The sequence below is a fragment of the Oncorhynchus keta genome, chromosome 24 (genome assembly GCF_023373465.1).
Source record: "Oncorhynchus keta strain PuntledgeMale-10-30-2019 chromosome 24, Oket_V2, whole genome shotgun sequence".
Taxonomy (NCBI): domain Eukaryota; kingdom Metazoa; phylum Chordata; class Actinopteri; order Salmoniformes; family Salmonidae; genus Oncorhynchus; species Oncorhynchus keta.
The window spans coordinates 26,522,498-26,547,158 of record NC_068444.1 but is presented as its reverse complement, the minus strand read 5'-3'; the positions used below and the strand labels follow the sequence as shown (position 1 = coordinate 26,547,158).

General features: G+C 43.7%; 1 protein-coding gene across 7 annotated transcripts in view; it reads left to right on the top strand.

The window, feature by feature from the left end:
* Positions 1 to 17,475, top strand: part of sdk2b (sidekick cell adhesion molecule 2b) — a 520,366-nt gene extending 502,891 nt beyond the window's left edge. For 4 of the 7 annotated variants that reach the window (XM_052478026.1, XM_052478023.1, XM_052478022.1 and 1 more), the window contains 3 exons: positions 1,799 to 1,931; positions 9,081 to 9,137; positions 12,692 to 17,475. In XM_052478026.1, coding sequence (XP_052333986.1) covers positions 1,799 to 1,931; positions 9,081 to 9,137; positions 12,692 to 13,153 — 652 coding nt within the window. In that variant the 3' untranslated portion in view covers positions 13,154 to 17,475. Of the gene's footprint in view, positions 1 to 1,798; positions 1,941 to 9,080; positions 9,138 to 12,691 lie in introns of all 7 variants that reach the window. The other 3 variants (XM_052478027.1, XM_052478025.1, XM_052478024.1) reach the window with 2 other exon arrangements.
* The last annotated feature ends 7,186 nt before the right edge of the window (positions 17,476 to 24,661 follow it).

Sequence of the window (24,661 nt, the reverse complement as noted above, 5' to 3'; positions counted from 1 at the left end):
CCCACCACTACCCAAACAAAAAGTGAATGTAGTGTCGCCATCAGATATTAGAAGGAACAGTATTTTTATCCCTTGAAAGTAGACTAGTAGTGTTAAGTGCCAGGAGACAGTTCAATACATTTCACTGATCATCAGTGTGTATCCTTCAACTGTTTCCCTGGTTCCTTTCATACAGTTTCTCTGTGCCATGTCACTCTGATGTGTGAACAGGATTTCTTTAGTGATTTAATACAAGTTGCTTAAGAGGATGGAACTTTCTGTTTCCAAAACGCTATATATCCATTTTCAGAAATGTTGGTAAATTAGCTTGTATTGTTTAAAAACTTATGAAAGAGATTGGTGTGTTTTTTCACTATCTAATCATGGCATGGGGTTATTCGATGATAGCATGTATTTGTTTAAAATCGATCACTTGATGGTTTCATTTTACGGTATATATATATATATATATATATACAGTGGGGCAAAAAACTATTTAGTCAGCCACCAATTGTGCAAGTTCTCCCACTTAAAAAGATGAGAGAGCCCTGTAATTTTCATCATAGGTCCACTTAAACTATGACAGACAAAATGAGAAAAAAATCCAGAAAATCACATTGTAGGATTTTTTTATGAATTTTTTTGCAAATTATGGTGGAAAATAAGTATTTGGTCAATAACAAAAGTTTATCTCAATACTGTGTTATTTACCCTTTGTTGGCAATGACAGAGGTCAAACGTTTTCTGTAAGTCTTCACAAGGTTTTCACACACTGTTGCTGGTATTTTGGCCCATTCTTCCATGCAGATCTCCTCTAGAGCAGTGATGTTTTGGGGCTGTTGATGGGCAACACAGACTTTCAACTCACTCCAAAGATTTTCTATGGTGTTGAGATCTGGAGACTGGCTAAGCCACTCCAGGACCTTGAAATGCTTCTTACGAAGCCACTCCTTTGTTGCCCGGGTGGTGTGTTTGGGATCATTGTCATGCTGAAAGACCCAGCCACGTTTCATCTTCAATGCCCTTGCTGATGGAAGGAGGTTTTCACGCAAAATCTCACGATACATGGCCCCATTCATTCTTTCCTTTACACGGATCAGTCGTCCTGGTCCCTTTGCAGAAAAACAGCCCCAAAGCATGATGTTTCCACCCCCATGCTTCACAGTAGGTATGGTGTTCTTTGGATGCAACTCAGCATTCTTTGTCCTCCAAACACGACAAGTTGAGTTTTTACCAAAAATATCTATTTTGGTTTCATCTGACCATATGACATTCTCCCAATCTTCTTCTGGATCATACAAATGCTCTCTAGCAAACTTCAGACGGGCCTGGACATGTACTGGCTTAAGCAGGGGGACACGTCTGGCACTGCAGGATTTGAGTCCCTGGCGGCGTAATGTGTTACTGATGGTAGGCTTTGTTACTTTGGTCCCAACTCTCTACAGGTCATTCACTAGGTCCCCCGGTGTGGTTCTGTGATTTTTGCTCACCGTTCTTGTGATCCTTTTGACCCCACGGGTTGAGATCTTGCGTGGAGCCCCAGATCGAGGGAGATTATCAGTGGCCTTGTATGTCTTCCATTTCCTAATAATTGCTCCCACAGTTGATTTCTTCAAACCAAGCTGCTTACCTATTGCAGATTCATGTGTGATGTGATTTTCTGTGATGTGATTTTCTGGATTTTATTTTCTCATTTTGTCTGTCATAGTTGAAGTGTACCTATGATGAAAATTACAGGCCTCTCTCATCTTTTTAAGTGGGAGAACTTGCACAATTGGTGGAACTTGCACAAATGCCCCATATGGTCCTGTCTCCTCAGGTCTCCTCCTCGGCCCAGCCCAGGCAGTCTAAACTACTCTGATGAGGATTTGAGCACCACCAAGTACAACGATCTGATCCCAGCTGAGACCAGCAGCCTGACCGAGAAACCATCTGAGATATCAGACTCTCAGGTACCAACAGTATGTACTACTACTCTTAACGTCTCCCATCTCACTGTCTGTCACACTGTCTGTCTGTCTGTCTGTCTGTCTGTCTGTCTGTCTGTCTGTCTGTCTGTCTGTCTGTCTGTCTGTCTGTCTGTCTGTCTGTCTGTCTGTCTGTCTGTCTGTCTGTCAACATATTGAATCCCTCTGCACCTCACCTTCACATTGATGCTATGTGGATCTAGGGGTGGGGCATCAGAATTTTCCCCACTAATGGTTAAGATTAGGCCTGGGGGAGGAGCAGCTATATCCCAGATCTGTAACTAGAGGAAACAGCACGCCGGAGTGATTGGCTCAGTGCATCATCCAGGCGCCTGGTTGTGATCGAATGTAACCTTGTCTGTGAGCACACTCAGGGCATTGATAGGTTTGGATGTGAAATGTGTCCCATGTCTCTCCTGGTCTCTATGGGGCTGTCAGTCTGAGCTGGAGGCAGGTTCTGGGAGTAGGGCCAGTGGCCAGTGCCCAGCGCTGGTGGTGGTCGGAATCAAGCACAGAGGATGCACATGCACACATACACACACAGACTGGAGTGTCGGCTGCGTTCTCAGGCCCAGACTGGATTCCTTCCACAGCCCTGTCCTCGTCTTGGGCAACCGTTACCCATAATGCCCTTCAATACCGGGCCCAGTCTGCTGTTGGCATCTGCTGAATCAGAGGGACAGACAGGGCTGGGGCCCAATGAACAGCTTTCATCAATGGACTGGATGTCTCTCTCGCTTCCTCTCTCTCATCTTTCTCTCTCTCTCTCTGCTTCTCCTCTCTCTCTTTATCTCCCTCTCCCTTTATCCCTCAGATCTCAAATTAAATTTTTATCTCACTTTTCATTTTGATCTTTTTCCTGGCTGACTCGTTTTCCCCTGTGTCTATACTGATCCCCTTGTTGCTGCCTTTGTTCACGCTCTTTCCCACCTGTACTCTGCTCTTGAGGTTTGTGTGAAAACCCTGTGGTCGGTAGTCTGGTTTTGATGGCAGTCAGATGAAAGTGAGGGGAAGCGGTTCTAAATTCCCCTGGTATCAGCCTTCCTTCTATGTTTTCTTTCATCTTGGAATTTTTTACTCTAGCTTTCCCAAATTATATAGGACTCTATTCCCTGTATAGTGCACTCCTTTTGACCAGAGCTCTATGGCACTGTAGTAGTGCACTATAAAGAGAATAGGTTGCAATTTGGGATTCTGTTTCTACGAAATCCATTCCAGTGTGAATTCCAAAGAGCCAGAAGTCTCTCTCCACCTTAACAAGAGCTTAGCTTCTTTCACATCAATGGAGAAATCTCCCACCCAATGAACTGCTACAGACAGGATCTTTCCCTACAACCAAAACATCCTCCAATGTGAGCCATTTTTACATGTCATCATCGGGCTGACATATCTACCGTTCCACACCCCTGTATTGTCAAACAAGTTCAAATACAGTAGCCATATCTAGCCCTCCAGCCCTCCAACAACCCCTGCCACCACCCCAGACTTAAGGGGGCCAGACAGGAGTCACATTTGATGGGATTGGAGAGCCTGTTCCTCTTAGCCCCGCGGTTCCCCTGCCATCCCCTCTGACAGCATATCATCACCCAGATGACCAGGAATGTGATGCTCCTTTTGAAGTTTTATTGAGCTGATAACTCCAGGCCATTAGCTTACACACACACACGCAAGCACGCACGCACGCACGCACACACACACGCACACACACACGCACGCGCACGAACGCACACACACACGCGCGCGCACACGCAAGCACACACGCGCGCGCACACACACACACACACACACACACACACACACACACACACACACACACACACACACACACACAACCCCAGGCTATCAGCTCTGTTCAGTGTTGGGTTGGGTTGGGTTGGGTTGGGGTTGGGGTTGGGGCTGTCTCCATTAAGCCCTATGGGCCTCCAGTGGCAAGTATAAGTTGGCTATTGTCTTCCTCTTAAGAAGGGATTTGGAAGAAGAAGAAGTTAATGTAGGGTTGTCGTGGACAAGACAAACAGTCTCCAGAAGCCAGGAGACCGTGTTGACTTTGGCGGTTTGTTCAGTCAAGTGTCACTGTCTCTCTGTGTGTCTGTGTGTGTGACACTCTGCATAGAGACCAGCGGTAGAGAAGGGAATGAGCTCATCTCTGAGGCGATGGGAGTTGGTTTGAAGATAATGACTGCGTCCCAAATGGCACCCTATTCCTTTTGTAGTGCCTTATTGCCCCATTTCAAAAGTAGTGCACTATAGAGGGAATAGAGTGCCATTTGAAACTCAGCCAGTGTGATGCTTCATCATGGGGGAGTAAAGAACATATCTTTGTGTTCTCCACCCATGGACGTTGTGTGTTACTGGAGCTGAGACATAGACACCACATTGAAAAACGTCTGCTGTGTTATGATTGTCTCCCATAACAACGCAGATGATTGTTTTGACTGGAACTACTCCGAGGGTTCGTCTGTAGCATTATTAAAATGCTATTATTAAGTCATATGATGTCACTTCCTGGAACCAAACAAAAATAGAATAGGATGTGAGTATGCTAGAACATAAAAAGATAGAGAAAGATTATATTAATTAAATGCTGTTTTGTGTCTTCTCACTTTTGTTTTGTATTTCACTTGCTTTGGCAATGTAAACACGTTTCCATGCCAATAACACCCCTTTGAATTGACTTGAGAGAGAAACAGAGGAAATACTTGACAATAAAATACTATTATTCCTTACATATATTTCTGATGTTAGACATTTATACTGAGACAGCAATGTTACATTTTCAGACAATAGCCCAGAGCCAAATCTGTCAGTACTCTCTGATGAATATGTACATCCTAAACAACAGCAGTGTGTGTTCAGAAGGGGATTAAAACTCTGTAGTCACACTAAATCCCTGTCTCAAATGATGTACAGCTGGATTTTAGGGGATTCCGCAATCAATTTTTCCCTCATTTTGTCTGTCATAGTTGAAGTGTACCTATGATGAAAATTACAGGCCTCTCTCATATTTTTAAGTGGGAGAACTTGCACAATTGGTGGCTGACTAAATACTTTTTTGCCCCACTGTATTCTAAGTCAGAACCGTCCAGAGTAGTGTTGCTGGACGGGCGGGCAGTTGCGGGCAGCGATCGGTTGAAGAGCATGCATTTAGTTTTACTTGCATTTAAGAGCAGTTGGAGGCCATGGAAGGAGAGTTGTATGGCATTGGAGCTCGTCTGGAGGTTAGTTAACACAGTGTACAAAGAAGGGCCAGAAGTATACAGATGATGTCGACAGCAGCATATTTTAGCCAGTCATCAGCATAAAATGTCAACCTTATGTTGCTGTCAACGTGAAAATGAAAAACACCCCCCGCCAAAGAAAACGTCAGTCAGAAATATTCCACATGTTAATGAGATGAAGTCTTAATCTCTCTAGATACTCTAGTTGCTTAACATAATAATTATGCAAAGAGCAGTCTTGGATCTGCCACTGGCTGGTATGGTGTCTCTCTCTTTTCCTTAGCTAGAAGGGTAACTCCCCTGGGGACTGTGTAGAGCTGAGTTGCATGCCTAAAGCCTTGGCCCATTCATAGCATCTCCCCTAATTAGCCTTTAATGTGTTCGAATGAATCACCATTTCACAGGCTGTACCACCTCAAGGCATAATTTAACGCATCTTATTTTAGTGTAGATTCCACAATAGGACCCTTTAGTTTCTTTTGGACAAGGATGTGGAATGGAGAGAATGAGGAGGGGAAAGGAGGGAGGGTGGAAGAGAGGGAGGGTGGAAGAGAGGGAGTGAGGAAGGGAAAGGAGGGAGGGTGGAAGAGAGGGAGTGAGGAAGGGAAAGAAGGGAGGGTGGAAGAGAGGGAGGGTGGAAGAGAGGGAGTGAGGAAGGGAAAGAAGGGAGGGTGGAAGAGAGGGAGGGAGGAAGGGAAACAAGGGAGGGTGGAAGAGAGGGAATGAGGAAGGGAAAGGAGGGAGGGTAGAAGAAAGGGAATGAGGAAGGGAAAGGAGGGAGGGTGGAAGAGAGGGAATGAGGAAGGGAAAGGAGGGAGGTTGGAAGAGAGGGAATGAGGAAGGGAAAGGAGGGAGGATGGAAGAGAGGGAATGAGTAAGGGATAGGAGGGAGGGTGGAAGAGAGGGAATGAGGAAGGGAAAGGAGGGAGGGTGGAAGAGAGGGAATGAGGAAGGGAAAGGAGGGAGGGTGGAAGAGAGGGAATGAGGAAGGGAAAGGAGGGAGGGTGGAAGAGAGGGAATGAGGAAGGGAAAGAAGGGAGGGTGGAAGAGAGGGAGTGAGGAAGGGAAAGAATGGAGGGTGAAAGAGAGGGAGGGTGGAAGAGAGGGAGGGAGGGAGGAAGGGAAAGGAGGGAGGGTGGAAGAGAGGGAATGAGGAAGGGAAAGGAAGGAGGGTGGAAGAGAGGGAGTGAGGAAGGGAAAGAAGGGAGGGTGGAAGAAAGGGAGGGAGGGTGGAAGAGAGGGAGGGAGGGTGGAAGAGAGGGAGGGAGGGAGGAAGGGAAAGGAGGGAGGGTGGAAGAGAGGGAGGGTGGATGGTAACATTTCAGGAGAACGAAACATCTGTTCCCCACACACTCCAAAGCCCTAGTGAGGGTGTGCCGGAGTGGGATGCAATCCAGTGTGTCAACCAGCTACACACACACACACACACACACACACACACACACACACACACACACACACACACACACACACACACACACACACACACACACACACACACACACACACACACACACACACACACACACACACACACATGCACATAACACAAACTTCCCATGCTCAAAGTCTGTACACAAACATGCACAGCAGCAGCATTTCAGGACACAGCATTAGCTAATACTTCTGGAGTGAGGTAATGTCACTTGACTTGGAGAGGCTTAATCTGTTCTGAGATCAGTGTGAGGGCTGCTTTGCTTGTTTGTCTCTTGTTGTGTTGCTGAAAGTGGAGGAAGCATGACAAGAATGCCTTTCATTCGGTCCCATCGCTGCCTAGTGGGATTGAAGTGCTTACAATGAAGCTACAATGATATAACGAAACACTCAGAGGCCATTGATACTTCACATTGGATGATGCAAAACTTTTTATCGGGAATTTCCTCACTAGAGAGAAAAATGTTAATGTAACTAATGATACTACCACAAGATTTATTCGCTAAGCAACACAAATTAAGTTGGGAAACTGTTAAACAGTGTGCTATATTTTAAGCATCCCCCTCTACTGAAGTGGTTAAAAGCTGAGGACTTTTCTGTATGCAATATCTGTTTTTGATTCACTGTAGAAAGAAAAGAAGAGGAGAAAGAAAGCACAGAGGAGGAGGGGGATTTTTCTAGGAATCAGATAGCCGTGGCCTTTTACTGTGATTTATCGCTGTCGTCAGCTCCTCTGGCTGTTCTAAATTCTTTTGACATACATTAATATAGTAGTTTGGCATGAAAGCTGTAGTGGATGATGAGAGGTGGGGTATTGGGGGGCGATGATGTGGCGGGGCAGGGGAGGATGGAATATGAGCGTGGCCATGTGTAACACAGGTGCAGTAGTACAATAGCATGAGCCTGAGTGTGCTCTCTGCTTTGTCTGTGGAACATCAGGGGCCAATGCCAGTGCCCTGGGGGGGGGGGGCAGTGAGTAAAAGAGAGAGAGAGAGGAACATTTGTGAGTGTAATGTTTACTGTTTTTTATTGTTTATTTCACTTCTGTTTATTATCTATTTCGCTTACTTTGGCAGTGTGAATATATGTTCCCAATGCCAATAAAGCCCTTAAATTTAGTTTAATAGAGAGAGAGAGAGAGAGAGAGAGAGAGAGAGAGAGAGAGAGAGAGAGAGAGAGAGAGAGAGAGAGAGAGAGAATACGGCAATGGCAAAATACCTGACCACTGTGACTGACTCAAAATTTGACTACGTACAGACTCAGTGAGCATAGCCTTGCTATTGAGAAAGGTCGCCGTAGACAGACTTGGCCCTCAAGAGAAGACAGGCACACTGCCTACAAAATGAGGTGGAAACTGAGCTGCACTTCCTAACCTCCTGCCAAATGTATGTATCAATTTGAAAACAAATCCAATTTTGATAAAGTCACACATCTATTGGCTGAAAATACAAGTATGCCATCACAGAAACAGTATTTGTGATCCGTTGCCACAAGAAAAGGAGAGAGAGAGAGAGAGAGACTTGAATCACTCGAATCAGCACCACCATCATCCCTGGGCTGCTGAAAACTGACACTATATGGAAAAGAAAAACTCTTTGTTACACTGTCTTTTGTTATATGCTGCCTTAGCATTTTAGCTGAACATGATGAAAGCGACTGCCTTTGGTATGAGATAGCATTTTTGTGAACCAGCTCATCAATCTTTGGCTGTGATTGGTCGATTGGCAGCTTTCTTTAGGGCCGATTGGGTGATCATGAACAGACCCCACAGAGTGGTAAAAGAGTTGTTTCTTGTTTGTTCATCTGGAATGTCGGGTGTCACGAAACAAAGGAGCATAGGCCACGCCTCGAGCAAAGACACATGAAGGGTTCAGCGACTAGAATGTGCCTATTGGAAATACTCAAATCACTGTTGTGATTGTTTGAATGAAATGGAGAGGAACGTTGGGTGGCAGCCTACATCCTAAGGTTGGGCAGGAAGTTCACAGAATACATTCTATAATAATAATATAATTCTGTGGGTGTTTATAGTTGTCCTATTTCACACACGTACAAGTGTGTATTACACGCATGTCAATTGGAAATATGTTTTTTGCATATCCCAACTCCCCCGACACCCTCGGAGAGTGGGGCCACAGGCTTGCTTGTCAGATCAGTTTTAGGTGGTGTGTGTCAGGTATGGCTGGTAGAACAAGGCTCAAGTGGTCCTCAGCTGGTAGAGCGTGACGCTTGCCAGTCTGGGTTGTGGTTTCCAATCCAGAAAATGGATGCACACACTGCTGTACGTTGAGTTGGATAAAAGTGTCTCCTAAATGGCATATTTTATTATGTTATTAAAGGAGGTGAGTTGACCGGTGTAGCGCTTAAAGTGGTGGTGATGATGGTCCCAAAGAGGGATCTGAACCAAAGAGGTGTCATGGTGGCCGTCATACTGTACTGTGGTGTTTTAAACCATACATGTCTTTGTCCGTGTCACCCATAGGAGGCCCTCGTGTTCTCGTATGGGACGGGTGGTCTGCGTGTGCTTCCACTGAATTGGGTGAGGATATGTGGCTTTCTGCCTGCTTGTGTGTCTGTAGACTGGTAGTAGGAGACTGACTTATCCCTAGCCCCCATCCCCCTTGCTCCTCTCTTCCTCTCCTCCTCTCTTCTCCTTCCGTTAAACTCCTCTAGGATCTCTGTGGTATCTCTCCTGTGTCTTCCTGGTGTCGTACTGTGTATGATGGATGCCCATAGTCGATGTTAGCTCAACATGTGGCTGTTGTAGTGATGATGGTTAATTTAACGTTAAACCCAGTCAATCAACCCTTGTGTTAATGATCTCATTACTCTGCACGTCCAGTAACGAGTCACTTTCCTCTCCAATCATGATCATGCATAGACAACCTTGTGTGTTTGGTGGTGGGTGGGTGGGTGGGTGGGTGGGTGGGTGGGTGTGGGGGCGTGGGTGTTTGTTGGTGGGTGGGCGGGTGGGTGGGTGTGGGGCAGTGGGCATGGGTGTTTGGTGGTGGGTGTGTATGTTATCGAAAGACACTTTGCTCTGAACATCCCAATAACACACATTATCACATCTCTAACTTCTCAGGGAAATACAAAGCCATCATAAAGTATTCACACCCCTTGTCTTTTTCCACATGTTGTTGTATTACAGCCTGAATTGAAAATGAATTAAATTGAGATTTGTTTTGTCACTGGTCTACACACAATAGCCCATAATGTCAAAGTGGAATTATGTTTTTTGAAATGTGTACAAATTAATAAAAATGAAAAGCTGAAATGTCTTGAGTCAATAAGCATTTGCTGAACAAGTCAGATAATACGATTTATGGACTCACTCTGTGTGCAATATTGGTGTTTAACATGGTTTTTGAATTACTACCCAATCTCTATATCCCACACATACAATTGCAGTGCCTTCGGAAAGTATTCAGACCTCTTCACCTTTTGCACATTTGGTTACATTTCAGCCTTATTCTAAAATGTATTAAATAAAAAAATCCTAACCAATCTACACACAAAACCCAATTATTACAAAGCAAAATGTTTTTGTTTTTTGCAAATGTATAAAAAAACAGAACAGAAATAGCTTATTCAGACCCTTTGATATTAGACTTGATTGGAGACAACCTGTGGTAAATTCAATTGATTGGACATTATTTGGATAAGCACACGGGCCCCACAGTTGTCAGAGCAAAAACCAAGCCCTGAGGTCGAAGGAATTTTCCGTAGAGCTCCGAGACAGAATTGTGTCGAGGCACAGATCTGGGGTTGGGTACCAAAAATTGTCTGCAGCATTTAAGGTCGCCAAGAACATAGTGGCCTCCATCATTCTTAAATGGATCGAAGGAAAAGATGAATGGAGGAAAGTATAGAGAGATCCTTGATGAAAACCTGCTCTAGAGCGCTCAGGACCTCAGACTGGGGCGAAGGTTCACCTTCCAACAGGACAACGACTCTAAGCACACAGCCAAGACAACGCAGCAGTTACTTTCTGGACAAAGCTCTGAATGTCCTTGAGTGGCCCAACCAGAGCCTGGACTTCAACCCGATCGAACATCATTGACCTGAAAATAGCTGTGCAGCGACGTTCCCATCCAACCTGACAGCGCTTGACAGGACCTGCAGAGAAGAATGGGAGAAACTCCCCAAATACGGTTGTGCCAAGCTTGTAGCGTCACACCCCAGAAGACTCAAGGCTGTGATCGCTGCCAAAGGTGCTTCAACAAAATACTGAGTAAATGTGATATTTCCGTTTTTTATTTTTTTTTATTTGCAAACATTTCTAAAAACCTGTTTTTGCTTTGTCATTATGGGGTATTGTGTGTAGATCAATTTTAGAACATGGCTGTAGCGTAACAAAATGTGGAATAAGTCAAGGGGTCTGATTATTTTCCAAATGCACTGTATCTGTAATGTCCCTCAGTTGAGCTTGTCAATTTCAAGCACCACTTCAACGACAAAGACCAGGGAGGTTTTCCAGTGGCTCGCAAAGAAGGGAACCTATTGGTAGACGGGTAGAAGGGGAAAAAAAGCAGACATTGAATACCCCTTTGAGCATGGGGAAGTTATTAATTACACTTTGTATGGTGTATCAATACACCCAGTCACTCTAAAGATACAGGCGCCCTTCCTAACTCAGTTGATGGAGAGGAAGGAAACCGCCCAGATATTTCACCACAAGGCCAATGGTGATTATTATTATTATTTATTTTTCTCCCCAATTTCGTTCTTGTCTCATCGCTACAACTCCCCAACGGGCTCGGGAGGCGAAGGTCGATTCATGCATCCTCTGAAACATGACCTGCTAAGCACCTGCCCGCTTAACCCAGAAGCCAGCCGCACCAGTGTGTCGTAGGAAACACTGTTCACCTAACAACCAAGACCAGCCTGCAGGTGCCCGGCCTTCCACAAGGAGTCGCTAGAGCGAGATGAGCCAAGTAAAGCCCCCGGCCAAACCCTCCCCTAACCTGGACGACCCTGGGCCAATTGTGCACCGTCCTATGGGACTCCCGATCACAGACAGTTGTGATACAGCCCGGGATCGAAAACCGGTCTGTAGTGATGCCTCTAGCACTGGGATGCAGTGCCTTAGACCGCTGTGCCACTCGGGAGACCCGCCAATGGTGATTTTAAACCAGTTACATAGTTAAATGGCTGTGGTAGGAGAAAACTGAGGATGGATTAACAACATTGTAGTTACTCCACATTACTAACCTAAATGATGCAGTGAAAAGAAGGAAGCCTATACAGAATAAAAAATATTCCAAAACATGCATCCTATTTGCAATAAGGCACTAAAGTAATACTGCAAAAAAATGTGTCAAAGGAATGTACTTTTAGTCCTGAATACAAAGCATTATGTTTGGGGAAAATCCAAACAATACACATTTTGAAGGATGGTGGTGGTTGCATCATGTTATGGGTATGCTTGTCATCCACAAGGTCTAGGGAGTTTTTTAGGATACAAATAAATGGCATAGAGCTGAGCACAGGCAATGTCCTAGAGCAAAACCTGGTTCAGTCTGCTTTCCAACAGACACTGGGAGATAAATCAACCTTTCAGCAGGACTATAACCTAAAACACAAAGCCAAAAGGTAATATACAATGGATTTACATACCAAGACGACATTGAATGTTCCTGAGTGGCCTAGTTACAGTTTTGACTTAAATTCGCTTGAAAATCTATGACAATACTTGACAAAGCTTGAATGATTTTTTTAATCATGGGCAAAGAAAGACGTTGCTGTAATCACTGCCAAAGGTGATTCTAACATGTATTGATTCAGGGTGTTGAATACTCATCTAATCAAAATATATTCGTGTTTTATTTTCCATTTAAAAATGATATTGTAATTTTAATTCCACTTTGACATTTGACAGTGTAGATCGTTGACGGAAAAAAAGACAATTAAAATATTTTAATTCCACTTCGTAACACAACAAAATGTGGAAAAAGTCAAGGGGTTTGAATTATTTCTGAAGGCATTGTATGTGCTAGTATTCTGATAATAACTCCTCTCTTGCTCTCTCCCTCCCCCTGTCCCATCACCCCCACTCCTCTCCCCCTTCCCTCTCCCCCTCTCCCCTCTCAGGGCAGTGACAGTGAGTATGAGGTGGACCAGAACAGACAGAAGACCCACTCTTTCGTGAGCCACTACATCAGTGACCCAACCTACTACAACTCCTGGCGCCGCCAACAGAAAGGCATTTCCAGGGCTCAAGCCTACAGCTACACTGAGTCAGAGTCGGGCGATCCAGAGCCCTGCGCCCCGCCACCACCCCTGCCCCCATTGCCACCCCAGCTCACCTCCACCACCCCTCCGCTTAAGCTCCAGACCCAGGGTCAAGCCCAGGGCCAACCCCAGGGCCTCCCACCCCAGGGCCAAGGTAGTCTCTTCAGGCCTAAAGGCAGCCGGACTCCCACCCCCTCTCAGCAGCTCTCCACCTCCACCCCCTCCAGCCACTCCAACACCCTGTCCTACTGGCCCCCCAGCAGCCCCAGCCCCGCCCCTGGATCTCGGGCCCCAATTGCCGGGTTCTCTTCCTTCGTTTGATGCAAAGAGAGGGATCCGTGCTCCCTGAAAACAAAGCCCACCCCGCCGCCCAATGTGTGTTTGTTTAGAGAGTAAACACAAAACACACAACAAACAAACCCTCAAAGTCTATCATTTTCATTTTGCTTTCTGTTATGGCTGGTGTTATTCAAAACAATTATTGCTTGTATTTCTATTTTCTTTTTATTGCTGAGTTATGTTTTAACGAACATACTGTATAGACAGGACAGAAGTTACATACTTTCTTTCAGTACTTTTTTCCTCTTGTGTGCGTGTGCTGGTATAGTTTTATTTTCATTTTTTAATGACGACAGCTACTGAGACAGCTCCTTAGAACATGATAGTATCTATTCGCTTTTCTGTTAGTATTGCTGCTTGATCAAGTTGCATGAGTTTTTTTTTTAAATATTATTTATTTTTATTTTTCATTGTTACACTTCTACACACATTCAACAAGAGAATAATCTAGTTAGGTTCTGTAAAAAGTCAAGATATTCTTGTAAAAAAATATCTAGAAGACGATAAAAGTGTCATGGCATCGATCCACACTCGGATAACAAGCACCAAGTGGGATCCCAAAATGGAGCCATACTAGCGAATTTGAATGATAGAGAGAGGCACAGGGTATAGAAAGGACAAAGTGATGAAAGTGAAAAAACGAGGAGGGGGGGAATTGAGGCCGAAATGAGCCCACCATTATTCTGGCGGTTTTGAGATGCCGGGGCCTGTCCAATTTGGCCAAAGGAAGTTTCTGTCTTCATGTGAGACATGTTAGTGACCTCTGCCCAAAGATCTATGAACCATGACCCTCCTTGGAATCAGCTCTCTAGCGTGGCATAGCCTATAGCACATGCACAATTGAGTCTGACAGCATTTCGATGTCACAGGCAAGTCACATCTCTGTGCCTCTGTGCTGTACGTACTATACAAGGGCCCGGTCACCTGGCCAGGGAGGAGATGTGAAATGTACTATATGTCTAAAGAGAAAATGTTCAGGTTGGTCTTCAAGTTTTGTTTTTCAATGTCCTTCAGTGTATCAGACATGCATTGATTGATTATAAATAGGGATTAATATTTTCCGTAAAATCTACCACTTTTCCTTCCCGACAAAATAACAAGCCCTTCCCGGGAATCCTGTTATTCCCGTTCAAACCGGAAATGCTATTTTAAAGCATATATTACCAGCAAAAAAAATCAGACAGAGTTATACCACTGTAAATTGATAAATATACACAGGAATCTAACAGTTACTTGTTGTATTTGTTGCAATTAAACAAGTTCTCAGTCAATACACTAAGTATGTGAACCCTTTGGAATTACCTGGATTTCTGCATAAATTGGTCTTAACATTTGATCTGATCTTCATTTAAATCACAACAATAGACAAACACAGCCTGCTTAAACTAATAACACACAAACAATTACATGTTTTAACGTCTTTTTTAAGACACTGTGTAAACAATAACATCCTTTGGTAAAAATAACCCCAACCAAACGTTTTCTGTAGTTCAGAAGGATCAGACCGGCACAACGGTCAGAAGACATCTTGGACCATTCCTCTTCACAAAACTGTTTCAGTTCAGCAATATTCTTGGGATGTCTGATGTGAACCGCTCTCTTGAGGTCATGCCACAGAATCTCATTTGAGTTGAGGTCAGGACTCTGACTGGGCCACTCCAGAAAGCTTATTTTCTTCTGGCTTCTTTCGTGGTGTCCTCCCATGAACACATTCTTGTTTGGTGTTATATGTATCGTAGACTCGTCAACAGAGATGTTAGCATGTTCCAGAGACTTCTGTAAGTCTTTAGCTGACACTAGAATTATTCTTAACCTCATTGAGCATTCTGCGCTGTGCTCTTGCAGTCATATTTGCAGGACGGCTACAAATAGGGAGAGTAGCAACAATGCGGAACTTTCTCCATTTATAGACAATTTGTCTTACCGTGAACTGATGAACGTCAAGGCTTTCAGAGATACTTTTGTAACCCTTTCCAGCTTTATGCAAGTCAACAATTCTTAATCTTAGGTCTTCTGAGATCTCTTTTGTTCAAGGCATGGTTCACATCAGGCAATGCTTCTTGTGAATAGCAAACTCACATTTTTATAGGGCAAGGCAGCTCTAACCTACATCTCCAATCTCATCTCATTGATTGGACTCCAGGTTAGCTGACTCCTGAATCCAATTAGCTTTTGGTGAAGTCATTAGCCTCAGGGTTCACATACTTTTTTCCAACCTACACTGTGAAAGTTTACATGATGTATTCAATATTGACAAGAAAAATACAATCATTTGTATGCTATTAGATTAAGCACACAGTGTTTGTCTATTGCCGTGACTTAGATGAATGACCAATTTATCCAGGTAATTCTAAAGGTTTCACATACTGTTTGACACTGTATTTTAGTTGTAATATAGGCCAATGAAGCACTTTTGGCCTTCTGGTAAAAATGTTATGAGCTTATACAGCCTCGTGAAAATTATATTCATTTTAGCCTACCATTTACTGAAATATTTCAGCCAGCTTGTTGTTTCTTCCCTCTCCCCTTGCACCTGGCTATCAGTGGATTGCAGGAAGGTTGTGGCTGTTTTTACTTCATGGTAATCTGCTTATTGTGGTGACTTGGTCTCAGGGAACATATCTGATGCTGCACTAAACAAACAGATAAGCAAATGGCCGCAATAGCGGCGGAGATTCAGCACCATGGACGGAGCCGCAGTTTATAAATTGCCCGTAAATCTGACTTTAAAGCCAGTGACCTCGCTTTTGTTAGTGTAACATCATGGGATAACGTTGCAAATGTCTATTTCCTCTTGAGCGCTATTGCAGAAACAATGTATCAGTCGTTTTGTTAACCGTGAGAAGCAGTTTATATTTTGGAGCTTCTGCCAGTGCCACACAGCTAAAGTTAGGAGATTTGTGAATGTGAGATGGAGACTGCCTACCATAACTACGTTGAGAGGTCGCGTGTAGCCTGCTACAGTTTCATGATAGTCAACAATGCCCGTTAAAAATTAAAAGGCATTTATTGGGGACTTGTGTTGAGTAGACTAAATTGGTAGGCTGCTTGTGTTGTGATCCCTAGACTAATGTGTGAATGAAGTTGGATAGTTAAAATCCATTTCATGCAGATATTCGCACATGAGTATTTTGTATTCTTCCAAAGAAATTATATATTATTGTTCCAGTGATCGTAATTTTTCTTCTCGTGAATCGGGAAGGAGCTTGGTCAGGAAATCCTGGGATCCCGGATTCCTGTGTTAATCCCTAATTATAACATAGTTATTGTGAGATCTGACACCACTTAAGAATACAGACTGCTGAATGGGACCTTACCGGGTCTGCGGCACAAATGACAACCAATTCCCTACATAAATAAATAGTGCATAAAATAGTGCACATCCCAAATGTTATTACTACTACAGGGGCTCATCAGCCACTATGAACCTTCCCTTGATCTGACAGGTGGTGGGTGGGAAGACATCTAAAAGCTCTACCTACCCTGATGACCTAACCTACCCTGTGGAGTCACGACTCACTCACAACCCTCATCAACAGACCGCCACCGCACATGCCCAGTGGTCCACAACAACATCAGACAGTGACATTGTCCCGCTCAAACTATAAAGAGTGGAAGTTATAAAAACACAGCCAGCATCTTAAGTGTTCAATGGTTCCTACATGTGGGCACACAGAGAGTAGCAGGCTCAGGGGATTTCTATTGGAGAAGCAGTTTCTGGAGCTCTTCATCTCCAGGCCCTTTGGGATCTCTCTCATTTGGCTCAGGTGCTGCTCTCTGTCAGTGACATCATCATGGGAAGTCTTTGAGCTCGCGCAAAGAGATGTCATCGAATGGATTCACCTCTCTCTCTCACGTTGTGTAACAATGATGATGATGAGGATGAAGATGATGATGAGCGAAAGGCACAATGCAGGTGTGACTGACTGTAAGTCCTCCTTGAATATGAGACTATTGTCTGTGCTGATGTGTGATTATTGATGATAACACTTCTTCAACATTAGCATTATCCACTGTGTGTCTGGATACAAGAGACTGTACAGGATTCCCAGGAGAAGAAGAGGGAGGGCAGGTAGGCACTGCCCACCTGGTGCCTGCCCTCCATGGCCAGCTGAAAAGTCACATACATACAAGTACAGACTCAGTGTTGGTAAAGTCACAGTTTTATCATAATTCCAAAATTCTCATCTGCTTTTTTCTCTGTGGGGTGTTTTCACTGTACGCAAAATAAGCCTATCATTATACTGAATCTGAATGGATATATGATCACGATACATTTCCGAAATAAATTATTTTTCAATGGGTTTCCTGTTACTGTATGGATACTGCAAAGGAGGGGAAGGGATGGAAGTAGTGGGGGGGGGGAGTAGACAAATAGGGGAGGGGTTGATATGAATGGAGAGGGGACTTGAAATTGTATGAGTATAACCCTGGTAGAATACACTGAGACAGCGTTAAGCGTTAACAGTGAATGTGTAATGATGTATAATATAACGTGTCATGATAAAAACACAGCCTAAAGTGTTCTTTGAGTTCAATGGTTCCTACATGCGGGGTCACACAGATAGGAGCAGGCTCAGACACGGGGGCCATTTTTAAAAACAGACAGAGAATAGGCACATCTGCAGGTCTCTCACTTGGATCAGGTGCTGCTCTCTGTTAGTGACATCATAATCGCGGGCAGGAAGCCTTTGAGTCGGCGCCAAGAGATGATGTCATGGAATGGATTCACCTCTTTCTCTCACGTTGTGCAACAACGATGATGATGATGATGATGATAATGATAATGATGATGATGATGATGATGATGATGATGATGATGATGATGATGATGATGATGATGATGATGATGATGATGATGATGAAATGCACAATGCAGGTGTGACTGACTGTGAGTCCTATCTGAATAGGGGACTATTGTCTGTGCTGACATGTGATAATTCATGATAACACTTCTTCAACATAAGCTTTATACAAAGCATCCACTGTGTGAATGGATACAAGAGACTGTACAGGATGCCCAGGAGAAGAAGAGGGAGGGTAGGTAGGCACTGCCCACCTGGTGCCTGCCCTCCATGCCAAGCTGAAAGGGCACTTCACATATAGGTAACTGCCAAAATCATGGAAACACAAGTGAACGAGGGATACAAAGTATATTGAAAGCAGCATGCTTCCACACAGGTGTGGTTCTTGTGTTAATTAAGCAATTAACATCCCATCATGCTTAGGGTCATGTATAAAAATGCTGGGCAGCCATTATTTTGGCTACCATGGTAATGCCCCTAGAGGATGACAATGCCCCCATCCACAGTGCACGAGTGGTCACTGAATGGTTTGATGAGCGTGAAAACAGTGCAAACCATATGCCATGGCCATCTCAGTCACTTATGGGAGATTCTGGAGGGGCATATGAGACAGCGTTTTTCACCAACATCAACAAACACCAAATTATGGAATTTCTCATGAAAGAATGGTGTCGAATCCCTCCAATAGTAGAACCTATGCCAAGGCACATTGAAGCTGTTCTTGTGGATCGTGGTGGCCCAACACCCTTAAGACACTTTATGCTGGTGTTACCTTTATTTTGGCATTTACCTGTATATATACAGTACAGGTAAAATGTTGGACACACCTACTCATTCAAGGGTTTTCTTTATTTTTACATTTTCTACATTACAGAATAATAGTGAAGACATCAAAATGATGAAATAACACATATGGAATAGGCCGTCATTGAAAATAAGAATTTGTTCTTAACTGACTTGCCTAGTTAAATAAAGGTAAAATAATAAAAATTTAAAAAATGTAGTAACCAAACAAATCAAAATAGTTTTATATTTAAGTTTCTTCAAAGTAGCCAACCTTTGCCTGGATGACAGCTTTGCACACTCTGCATTCTCTCAACCAGCTTCCTGAGGAATGCTTTTCCAACAGTTTTGAAGCAGTTCCCACATATGCTGAGCACTTGTTGGCTGCTTTTCTGTCATTCTGTGGTCCAACTCATCCCAAACCATCTCAATTGGGTTGAGGTCGGTTGATTGTGGAGGCCAGGTCATCTGATGCAGCACTCCATCACTCTCCTTGGTCAAATAGTCCTTACACAGCCTGGAGGTGTGTTGAGTCATTGTCCTGTTGAAAAACAAATGATAGTTCCACTAAGCCCAAACCAGATGGGATGGCGTAGTGTTGCAGAATGGTGTGGTAGCCATGCTGGTTAAGTGTGCCTTGAATTCTACATAAATCACTGACAGTGTCACCAGTAAAGCACCCCCACACCATCACACCTCCTTCTCCATGCTTCACGGTAGGAACCACACATGCAGAGATCATCCATTCACCTACTCTGCGTTTCACAAAGAAATGGCAGTTGGAACCAAAAATCTCAAATTTGGACTCATCAGACCAAAGGACAGATTTCTAAAGGTCTAATGTCCATTGCTCATGGTTCTTGACCCAAGCAAGCCTCTTCTTCTTATTAGTGTCCTTTAGTAGTGGTTTCTTTCCTCCAATTCGACCATGAAGGCCTGATTCACACAGTCTCCTCTGAACAGTTGATGTTGAGATGTGTCTGTTACTTGAACTCTGTGAAGCATTTATTTGGTCTGCAATCTGAGGTGCAATTGACTCTAATGAAACTATCCTCTGCAGTAGAGGTAACTCTTGGTCTTCCTTTCCTGTGGCGGTCCTCATAAGAGCCAGTTTTATCATAGCGCTTGATGGTTTTTGCGACTGCACTTGAAGAAACTTTAAAAGTTTTTCAGATTTTCTGGATATACTGACCTTCATGTCTTATAGTAATGATGGACTGTTGTTTCTCTTTGCTTACTTAAGCTGTTCTTGCCATTATAGAGACTTGGTCTTTTATCCAATGGGGCTATATTCTGTATACCAACCTTACCTTGTCACAACACAACTGATTGGCTCAAATGCATTAAGAAGGAAAGAAATTCCACAATCAAGGCACACCTGTTAAATGAAATGCATTCGTGGTGAAGCTGGTTGAGAGAATGCCAAGAGAGTGCAAAGCTGTCATCAAGGCAAAGGGTGGCTACTTTGAAGAATCTCAAATATAAAATATATTTAAATGTTTTTAACACGTTTTGGTTAGTACATGATTTCACATGTGTTATTTCATAGTTGTGATGTCTTCACTATTATTCTACAATGTAGAAAATAGTACAAATAAAAAAAAAACTTGAATGAGTAGGTGTGTCCAAACCTTTGACCTGTAATGTATATACACATACAAGCACAGACTCAGGGCACATAGACATACAAGTACAGACTCAGTGTTGGTAAAGTCACAGTTTTATCACAATTCCAAAATTCTCATCTGCTTTTTTCTCTGTGGGGTGTTTTCACTGTACGCAAAATAAGCCTATCATTATACAGAATCTGAATGGATATACATGATATATACAAAAGTATGTGGACCGTCTTCAAATTAGTGGATTCAGCTATATCAGCCACACCCATTGCTGACAAGTTTATAAAATCGAGCACATTGCCATGCAATCTCCATAGACAAACATTGACAGTAGAATGGCCTTACTGAAGAGCTCAGTGACGTTCAAAGTGGCACTGTCATAGGATGCCACCTTTCCAACAAGTCAGTTCCTAAAATGTCTGCCCTGCTAGAGCTGCCCCGGTCAACTGAAAGTGCTGTTATTGTGAAATGGAAACATCTAGGAGCAACAACGGCTCAGCCGTGAAGTGGTAGGCAAGACAAGCTCACAGAATGGGACCACTGAGTGATGACGTGCGTAGCGTGTATAAATGGTCTATTCTCAATTGCAACACTTACATCCGAGTTCCAAACTGCCTCTGGAAACAACGTCAGCACAAGAACTGTTCGTCGGGAGCTTCATGAAATGGATTTCCATGGCTGAGCAGCCGCACACAAGCCTAAGATCACCATACGCAATGCCAAGCGTTGACTTGAGTGGTGTAAAGCTCGTCGCCATTGGACTCTGGGGCAGTGAAAACACGTTCTCTGGACGTATGAATCACGCTTCACCATCTGGCAGTCTGATGGACTAATCTGGGTTTGGTGGCTGTCAGGAGAACGCTACCTTCCCCAACGCATAGTGCCAACTGTAAAGTTTGGTGGAGGAGGAGGAATAATGGTCTTGGGCTGTTTTTCATGGTTCGGGCTAGGCCCCCGTCCAGTGAAGGAAAATCTTAAAGCTACAGCATACAATGACATTCTAGATGATTCTGTGCTTCCAACTTTGTGACAACAGTTTGGGGAAGGCCCTTTTCTGTTTCATCATGACAATGCGCCCGTGCACAAAGCGATATCCATACAGAAATGGTTTGTTGAGATTGGTGTGGAAGAACTTGACTGGCCAGCACAGAGCCCTGACCTCAACCCCATCAAACACCTTTGGGGTGAATTGGAATGCCGACTGCGAGCCCGACCTAATCGCCCAACATCAGTGTCCGTCCTCATTAATGCTCTTGTGGCTGAATGGAAGCCCCTGCAGCCATGTTCCAACATCTAGTGGGAAGCCTTCCCAGAGGAGGGGAGGCTGTTATAGCAAGGGGGGGGGGGGACCAACTCATCTTAATGCCCATGATTTTGGAATGAGCTGTTCGATGAGGAGGTGTCCATATACTTTTGGTCATGTAGTCTATGATCACTGTTTTTTCTCTAAATAAATAAATGTTCAATAATGGTATGGATACTTTAAAGGGTGTGGAGGAATGGTGTTGATGTGAATGCAGAGTGAAATTAAATTGTATGACTGTAACCATGGTAACATACGCTGAGACAATGTTTTTAGTAAACAGTGAATGTGTTGAGTAGGAACATCACATGAAATTATAACTAATAATAGCTAATTTGCAACAATGATTATCTAAGATTGTTTCCCTATAACGGCCCACAAGTCTTTCACATAGGAATATCCAACACTTCAGAGGAATACTGAGGAGGATGAAGTCAGTGTTTGTGTGACCCACCTGCCTTTCATCAGTGTGTAGGTGCTGCCTGTGTGTATGGTTAACGGGTAGTGATAAATCGTATCAATAGGCCTGTGAAATAATTTGACGTGGCTACAGCTGTCCCCTCCTGACCTTGCCCAGTCCACTCGGACAGCTTTATCAAGGTGAAGGAACACAGAGCCTTATTACAGTACATTATTTATGGCCTGGCTTGGTATGGTCTGTCAGCAAGCCTTAGTGCTCAAAGAAATACTTTCACTTTCTCTTGTTTTTTCCTGCTCTCTCTCCCTCCCTCTTTTCTCACCCCTATCCCACTGTAACCAGCTAGCCAAGCCAAACAGAGTAGCACAGAGGCTACAGTGAAACGAGAGAGAGAGAGAGAGAGAGAGAGAGAGAGAGAGAGAGAGAGAGAGAGAGAGAGAGAGAGAGAGAGAGAGAGCGAGAGAGAGTAATGAGGGGAAATTACATAACTCAATGATCTCAATGAGAGGAGGGAGTTGAAAAACATCAATGACAGTAAATCATTCATCAGCTCATCACTATTTTAAGCAGACTGTCCAAACCCCATCCCTCTGTCCGAGTCGTAGACACAGGCAGACTCAGACTGTGCCATAATGTTGTTTGTAGAGGATGTGTGTCAGATGGTGTTGAAGCTAATGTGATCCCAGTCAACCTGATCCAGCACTAACCTACTAAAATGTCCAAGCCATGGATATGATTGGTTAGGACAGAGGATAGAGAAGATAGAGTACAGGGATTGGAATGGGCTGGCCTACACCCTTGGTTAATCCTTTTGTTGAAAACATATCTCTTGACGGTAGAGACGGGGGATAGAGGCAGGAGGCTATACCCATTAACTGGGGTTAGGGAACTCCTGAGAGGTACTGAAAAGCTTCACAGAGCCTCTCTGAGCCTCAGAGACAGACATACAGCCTGGAAAGGACATTAAAAGATATTGACAGAAGCAAAGTTCAAAGGCCTTTGGAAGATGAAAAGCAGGGCCTGTTTAATCATGGGTAACCAGTTTGGGACTACTTCACTCATTTCCATCTGTGGCTTGGTGACTTTTCATAAAGCGATCCTCCATGATTGAATAGGACTCTCCTTCTCCTAATGTCTGGCTGGGGGAGTTGGGACACATGGACCAGGTTGTAGGCTGTGGCTTCTGACAGAACTACTGTGGGAACTAAGAGACTCCCCATAAGAGGGAAAAAGTTGCTTTTCCAAATCACAGAAATTGAAATATATTTACTATTTTGCTGCTTCTATCTGTATGTATTTTTCGCCACATGCTGTAGTTGCACGTGTCCTGTGAAACAGCTGTCCACAAGTGTTTCCTTTTTTGTCTAAATCTGCCCATTATAAATTAATTAGCCAGGTTATTGCTTTTCCGGACCCTTTTGTGGTAATTTACCACATGTGGAACAATCTGGGTGAGATGTGTTCTTCTAAATTACAGGTCCCCTCCCTCTGGGTCATTAAAGTCCCTGTACCCCCTACGCATGCACACACACACACAGTCCATGTTCGATTAGATAACACAAGGGGGCACACAAGGAAGTAATCATAAATCCCTGGGCCCCCTGGGTAGAGGGGTATTGGTACCACTATCAAAGCCTTGTATTTAGGCACCGTCCCATTGAAGTTCTGACGGACCCCGACTTCAAGAGCCAGCCATAAAATCCTGGACCCCTAATTGGCCTATTATGATATCTAATGATCCCTGATGATGTTATCGACTGGGCGAGGGACCAATCACGGAGCGGTGGGATATTTAAGCAATAAGGCATGAGGGGGTGTGGTATATGGTCAATATACCATGGCTAAGGGCTGTTCTTGCGCACAACGCAACACGAAGTGCCTGGATACAGCCCATAGCCGTGATATATTGGTGATACACCATTAACCCCCGAGGTGCCTTATAGCTATTATAAACTGGTTACCAACATAATTAGAACAGTAAACAAGTAGATTTGCATCATGCCAATGTTATATTGTCTCATATACCACGGCTTTCAGCCAATCAGCATCCAGGGCTCGAACGATTTCTATAAAAAATGTTGATAGAGAACAGCTAAAACATTCCATCACTATGGGTGTGGCTTATTAAGCTAATATATGTTTTGCAGTGTCCAACATGAAAAAGTAATTATTTCAATATAAAAATTGATTAAACCAACAGTGCCACATTTTGTTTTTGCTTTAGTGTTTTCCTCTTATGTCCACCAAATTTTTATTCTTATTATTTTTTATAATTCACGTACGATTGATTTAAACGAATGATGCTGATTGATTTGACAGAAGGTTATGGAACAATAGAACAGTAATAGCTTTGGTGATATCAAGCCTTCCAGAGATTATGAATATTCTCTCAGAATATCTTTATGTTATCATGATCTCATACCGTGCCAGTGGAAAAGCCATTTCAACCAGTTACTAGACACAGTGGTGGAGGTTACTGTGGGACCTTCACAATGACCGTGTGCATTCCAAATGGGAAACCTATAGTATCTACCAGGATTTATTGTGATATACTGAGTATGT